The 6,915-nt window shown below is 42.5% G+C and overlaps 1 protein-coding gene across 1 annotated transcript; it reads left to right on the top strand.

The window, feature by feature from the left end:
- Positions 1–2,159: 2,159 nt before the first annotated feature.
- Positions 2,160–6,804, top strand: npas4l (neuronal PAS domain protein 4 like). The gene is made up of 8 exons (XM_066679754.1): positions 2,160–2,337; positions 2,923–3,062; positions 3,314–3,407; positions 3,519–3,747; positions 4,554–4,663; positions 4,759–4,909; positions 5,074–6,119; positions 6,356–6,804. Exons 1-8 carry the CDS (start codon positions 2,160–2,162, stop codon positions 6,424–6,426), a joined length of 2,019 nt encoding a protein of 672 aa, XP_066535851.1. The 3' UTR covers positions 6,427–6,804.
- Positions 6,805–6,915: the final 111 nt, after the last annotated feature.

The raw sequence follows: 6,915 nt of genomic DNA, 5'->3' as shown, positions 1-6,915 counted from the left end.
TGAGGCTTTAGAGATTAACATCATTCTGGACCATCTATAACCCACTCCTCTCCCTCTCTCTCTGAGTCAGTAATAAATCATATTTATGCTCCCCTCTTCATTTACTGACAACCCCCCATGGTGGCAGTGTGTTCATATCTGTCAGCGCTGAGCTGCTATAAACCTGTCTCGCTCTCTCTGTGTGTGTATAGTGCTACCTGAATACACTACTCCCCTCATCATCTCACCCCAAAACTGATAATCATCCTAAAGCCAAAATGAAACTATAATTCCCAAATGAAACTATAACCCACCCCCCCCCCAAAAAAAATTATATATATATATATATATTTGTCCACACATTTTCCCCCATTCAGCCTTAATCTCAAACACAGAAAACCAAACTCATAAATAAACCCTCAAACCTTGAACCCTACCCACCAACCCCAGCAACATACCCTCAATTTAAAAGCCAAAACAAACCCTAAACACCAAAAAAGGCACACTTAACTAGCTACTAAACTCTAAAACTCTGAACCTCTAATCCAAACTCTCAAGTCTAAACCCAAAAAAGTCTAAAAACTGAGTGTCCATGAATCTCCATCACTGTCCAGCCTCCTAACGTACAAACAACAACGTGACCTGTAGATGAGTTTGCCCCCTGGTGGTCAAAACCAGATTTAAAAACATTAGGATATACTCCACACTGACCCGGGTAATCTGGAACATTCTGCGCTTGTACACTAGTGCTTTCAGACCATTTCCTGAAGTTTCCCATCGACAAAAACGGTAAACATGAGCAAGTCTGTGACCTATGACCTCTGTGTTATTTCCACCATTGTTGATATGTGTCGTTTTTCAAGGTGATATCACAGTTGACTCTTCGCTGTTACACTGGAATAGCGAACGCAAGACAATTTGTCTTGCACGCCAAAGGCAGCCTGTCCACTATACAGAGCAGCTAAGTGTGAAATTAGCATATTTACTGCTGTAAACAACATGACAGTGGGTTCTGGTTTTCTGGAACAGTGGAAGTCATATGACAGTCTTACATCACAACATACATTAATTCATTTTCTGTAACCGGCGTGTTCAGGGTCGCAGTGGGTCCAGAGCTTACCTCGAAACATTGGATTCACAACCTGGACAGAGCATCTCTCAGCTAAATTATCTGGATTGTAGGAGGAAACTGAAGCACCTGGTGTGTTCTGTCAGACACAGAGGTTAACACACCTCGTAGACACAGGATAAACTCACCAAACCCTTCAGAAACAGTGACCCAAGATGGGGTATGAACCACATTTTGGTAGCGACACTACCCTGCACCAGAACAGTTTTTAAAAAGATAATATTTAACATATACACACTACAAACACAAAGCTTCAGAAATGCTGGGTTTGGAGAGTCACTTGAAACAGATGTGCTTTCAGTTGTGGACAATGCTCTTTTAGCTTGGAATGTGTGAATTGTAAAAATATATCATTTTCCCTGTGTGTACTAAAAAGTTGTACTGTTGGAATGCTCTGTAAATGAATGAATGAATGAATGAATAAAATATAAAACAAAACAATTCAGTTATCACCTCTCCATCAAAAATAGGTTTAAAAACACTTGCCAAACCAACTTAAAACATGTTAATGTCTGGGATGTCGGGTTCCATTCCCCAAAACTGAACAATTCTGACACTCTTATGTTTTTCTAAAACGGAGCATTTTACACCAAACCTCTGAGTGACCATTCAGATCCTAATTACTCAATTACTTGGGAAGTTTAGGGTCATCATTGCAGTTTATTAAACTCATTTCTGAAAGAGGAAGAGGAAGGTAGATTTTATTTATGATTTTATATATTTATTTATTTATGACTGTCTTTCAGGGTTTATGACGTAGAACTCCACATGATGGAGATTTATTACACCTCTCTCATTTAACCACCCTCCCTCTCTCTTTTTTTGTCCATTCACACATGCCCCCTCTCACCCTCCCTCCCACTCCTTCTCTCTCACTCTCTCGCCCACTCCCTCATTAACTATATAGGGGGGTCTCTGGTGGTCTGTAAGAGCAGTGTTTTGGAATAGACAGAGTACCAGTCTTTATCTCAGAGTCTGATGTGGTGTTTTGTAGGAAGAGAAGCGTATTGTTTTTGTAGTTTCAGTAGTTTGTTGTTTTGGCTCTGATCCGATGGTGTCCTGCAGATCCACCAAAGGAGCCTCCAAAGCTCGGCGAGACCAGATCAATGCAGAAATCCGAAACCTTCGGACGCTGCTCCCCATCTCGGCTCAGGATCAGCAGGGACTTTCCTACCTTCACTCCATGGCTATCATCTGCATCTTCATCAGGAAAACAGTCTTCTTCAGAGGTAAGACCTCCTCTTCTTCCTCAAGGGTAACCCCTCTGTTACTGCTTTTACCACAACCTTCTCCAGTGGATTCTTATCCAGTGGATTCAGCTGCTTTAAGTTTCATAAGTCACCAGGCCCCATGCCAAGTGCAGTCTAGAAGGATACAAAACCACTCACCACTGGGCTGTGGAACAGTGGGACTCTGGAGTGATGAAGCTAAAACATCATTACATGACATCGCTAGAGTTTATGGGCCTGAATACTGTCAAATCCTCACAGCAATGTTCCAACATTTTCCATAAATTCTTCCCAGAAGACTAGAGTCAGTATCTGCAGCAAAGAGGGAACAAAATCCTAATTAATACCCTTCATTTCTAAATAATCACTTCCAATGTACTTTTAGATATGGCTGGGAAACCCAGACCACAAAGGCTAGACCTGAACAGCATCTGCCGCTCAGTGGAGAATCCCCATTCTAAATGCTGTGCTGTACTGGACTGGACTAGGGAATGTTTGAAGTATGGACTCGACAGACTGTGAAGAATGCACACGTGGTGCTGCAGCATATATAGGTGATCATGTGTGTGTTTTTTCTTTTTGAAGCTGATGGAGACAGTGATGGGGTTCTGCCGCTGTACAACGACCTGTTGGAGGTTCTGCCTGGTTTCATCATTGCTGCAACCACAGATGGAAAACTCCTCTACGTTTCAGACAATGTCTCTCAGTACCTTGGCTTTTCAATGGTGAGACTCTTCTTTTATTATTATTTTTTTGACTCTGTAAAGCATTTTGAATTGCCCTTGTGTATGAAAGGTGCTCTATTAATAAACTTGTCTTGCCTTTTAAATAAACAGAGATACTTGGTTTAATCCTGTAATTTCACTGTTTATCAAAGTGTGAACTGTCCATCTCCCTAAAGGTTTAAAGTCCCATTTAAAACAGTGATATTAATATTGATACATTACAGTTAAAGTAGTATGTGTGTGTTTAACAGGTGGAGATTCTGCAAAGCGATTCGTTTTTCAGCTTGATCAGCTCTGATGATGTGGATTCAGTGAAGCTTCACCTGGATAATCAAACTGCCGCAGGTGAGAAACAAACAGAATCACAACAAAACATAATAAAAGCGTATAGATATGTTAGTGAGCTATATGTTTATAAGTCAATTTAAAGCTGATCATGCTCTCTCTCTCTTTCAGGGTCGAGCTTCATGTGTAATATGAAGTGTTCTAAGTCTGTGAGGCGGAGGTTTGGTGGGTTTTGTCCCCTGCTACTTCGTGGGCGGGTTCTGGACTCTGAGAGGCATATGTTTGTGGTTCTGTGTTCTCCGACGGTGGACAGACTGACAGACGGAGAGCGTCTGTCCTCCAGAGAGCACTTTCAGAGCAAACATGGACCAGACATGAGTTTCACAGACCTCCAACAAAGGTATCAGGCTTATTTCCCTCTCTCCCTCTCCCTCTTTTTAAATATCTGAACTAAACTTTTATCATATTTTTTTTTCTTGTAAAATTACTATTAGTTACTAAGGTTTTATAATCCAATTCAGGCCAGTGGTATTGAGCTCCAGCAGGGCATTCTCTTTTGCTTTATTGCATCATTTCTGAAAAGAAAGTGAAGAAAAAAAGAAATGTTCTTTTAAAGTCATTGCACAGCAGTAAAGCCAAAATTGGTAGACTGCCTTTAACCCATTTGTAGCAGTGAACACACATACATATAGACACACACACCTTGAGAATAGAGAGGCCACACAGGCAGCCCTGAGGCAGTTAGGCTTTAGGTGTACTGCCTAAAGCAACACTAGGTAGTATTTTTACCTTAAAATGACAGCTTGACATGCTCTTGTGACATGCAATAGGGAGAATAGAGCCTTTGTTGTTGCTACTCGTGTAGCACTGCAGAAACTGCACCATGTAACTTTTGGAGGTGGGTAGGATATCACCCCCTTCTCCTTGTTTTCAGGACAGTGCTGTAAACGTGAATTTCCCTCTGTAACTGTAGGGGGAGCCCAGGAGCAAAAATTCCAAATCTTACCTAGTGTTCCTTTAAGGTCACTTCAGCCGTGGATGTTGATGTTTCGTTCTCTCCTTCTTCCTCTATTTTGTCCTGCCATATGATCAAACCAGTGACCTTTCCATCCCAAGCCTGCTCCTTTCTTAAACTGTAGACGATTTCACACTGACCTCCTTTAAACAGAACTCTGGAGCTGAAATGTGTGTCTGTTGTGTGTTCAGTGTGGCTCTGCATCTGGGTTATGAAGCGGAGGAACTAATTGGCCAATCGTGGTACAGCATGCTCCACCCACAAGACCTGTCAATCACCGCCAGTGCACACACACACCTGAGTAAGTAACATACAAACACACACACACAAAGATGCAAGAAATTATTGTTTATATTTGGTTATTCTTACATTCGTGTGTATGTGTGTGTTTTGCAGTGCAGCAGGGTGGAGGTGATAATGAAGAGGATGGTGAGGAGGTGGAGATGGTGTTTAGACTTCAGACTAAGTCTCAGCTCTGGATCTGGATCTACTCTCGTGCCCTGAAACTCCCTCAGAATCAGATCACCTGCACAAACTACCTGATCAGGTAAATGTCACACACAGCACACGCACAAACCACCTGATTAGGAAAACCCTGTACAAACCTCACACATATCACTCAAAGAAACTACCAATTCAGTCAAACCTCACACAACTGATTGTTATTATTATTATTATTATTACTGATCGGCTTTTTGTGTTTATTCTCAGTGAAACAGAGGCGATGTACTTGAGGCAGAAGCTCTACAGCAGTGTGTGCTCTCCGCTGCCCTGGGGTCCCGGACCCTGCACTTCCCAAAAGCGTCCAGCAGGGGATGCCACTAGTGCCGAGCCGCGAAAAAAAATCCGACGAATTTCTGAAAGTAAAACATTTTCTATAGCTATGGAGAGAACGTGTGAAAACGAGGGAGATGCTTCTTACGACCAATCATTCTCCACACCCCTCTACAGCCCCGCCTCCTCTACCTCCTCTTCGTCTCCTGCCTCCTCCTCTTCCTCTCCCTTTTACTCTCCTTCCTCCTCCTCCTCCCCCTCTCCAACCTCCTCTCCTTCCTTTCCGTCTTCCCTTTCTCTTCAGGCCTTTCCGCAAAGTTCTTTTGATGGGGAGCTCCACTCCAACTCTCCTGCCTCATTTTCTTACCCAGAATGCCCAGCTGAAGATGCGTTGGTTCCCGAATATTGCTCAGAGGCATGTGAATCATCAGACTGTGTTTTCCACTTCGATGACGACATGCTGCCGGAGTTGGTGGCAGGTGTGGGTGTGGCTCTTCCAGCCACTGAGGATTCTGGGTATTCCTCAGTGGCTGATCAGCTAACCTCTGACCAGTTGGTGAGTGTGCCCGGCTCTGTGACACCTCCTCTATGCTACACCGAGCAAGAGCAGGCAGAAATCAGTGTCCTTGCGGAACAGATCTCATCCCTCGCTCGCAGCTTCGATGCTTACCGCACTAACATCCAAGAGTCGGACACTCAGAGTGCCCCCTGTAGGCTCAATGAGGAGCTGCTGCTGGACAACGATATCATTGACAGCATCTTGAGAAACTGGGATGGAGAGACAGTGAGGACACATTCAGACTCATCCTGGGAGCAAAGCCCCAGAATCCCAGACACTGACAGGCTGCATGCTCTCTCCATGGACGTTCCAGTGAACCCGGTTCCTTTGGAACCATGGCCAAGTGTTTACAGACCAGACTGCCATGAAGAAAACAATGAGTTGTATCAACTCAATTTTAACCTGAACAGCAACTTCCAGCAAGGTAAGGTAAAGAAACTCAGCATCATCCACCTTAAAACATTCACATTTTGGGATAAAGTGTAATCTCCAACAGAGACCTAGTATCAGTCTAGCTTGAAACCATGTTTAGTTGTTTAGTAATCTCTAACAGAATTCAGTGTATGGTTTCTGACTCTGTATCACACACTCTTATCTAACATCTTAAGTCTGAGTGTTTGAGTAATCTTGAATAATCTTTTTTTTTGTTTCTGGTTTCAGAGTTTGCTGCTGAGTCCATGTACGGAGTGGATTTTCCACAGTGCTCCATAGTATGGCACATTGTCATGTAACAGAGAGACTTCTTCGCTGGATTCAAAGAAGAGTTTTAATATTTTGACATTTATCTAAGTTGGGAGCAGGTTTCTCCTCTCGCGTTTAAAGAAAGGAATAATATTTGAAACCTTAATTCTCCCAGAAAACCTGTGGTGATATTTGGCGGGAAAAATGTGGCTCTCTGCCGCCCTCTGCGGGACACAGCTACATTTTCTCTGTGTTTATCATGGTACGTTTATATTAGAAAGAGCGCTACAGAGCAACTGTGTTTTAAAACTGGGCACATTTCAGTTTTAACAGTGTTTCAAGTTTCAAATTGAAAACTGATTACGTCAGTTATCTACTGAATATTGATGAGGGGATTCACAGGAAATAAAACTGCTTCTTGTTCTGAATTCACTGCAAACTTTTTTTTTTTTTAACTGTGATTGCATCACTTGTTTACATTTTTGTCAAATTTATAGTAAACACATTTTTAGAATATGGCTCTATTTTTGTAATATTAA

This window comes from Hoplias malabaricus, chromosome 8, assembly GCF_029633855.1.
Source record: "Hoplias malabaricus isolate fHopMal1 chromosome 8, fHopMal1.hap1, whole genome shotgun sequence".
Lineage (NCBI taxonomy): Eukaryota > Metazoa > Chordata > Actinopteri > Characiformes > Erythrinidae > Hoplias > Hoplias malabaricus.
This window is presented reverse-complemented; position numbering and strand designations above follow the sequence as displayed.

Coding starts and splice junctions, on each gene's coding strand:
- npas4l (XM_066679754.1), top strand. CDS start 2,160: ATGGTGTCCTGCAGATCCACCAAAGGAGCCTCCAAAGCTCGGCGAGAC. Junction 2,338..2,922: donor GAAAACAGTCTTCTTCAGAG/GTAAGACCTCCT, acceptor TTCTTTTTGAAG/CTGATGGAGACAGTGATGGG. Junction 4,664..4,758: donor CAGTGCACACACACACCTGA/GTAAGTAACATA, acceptor TGTGTTTTGCAG/TGCAGCAGGGTGGAGGTGAT.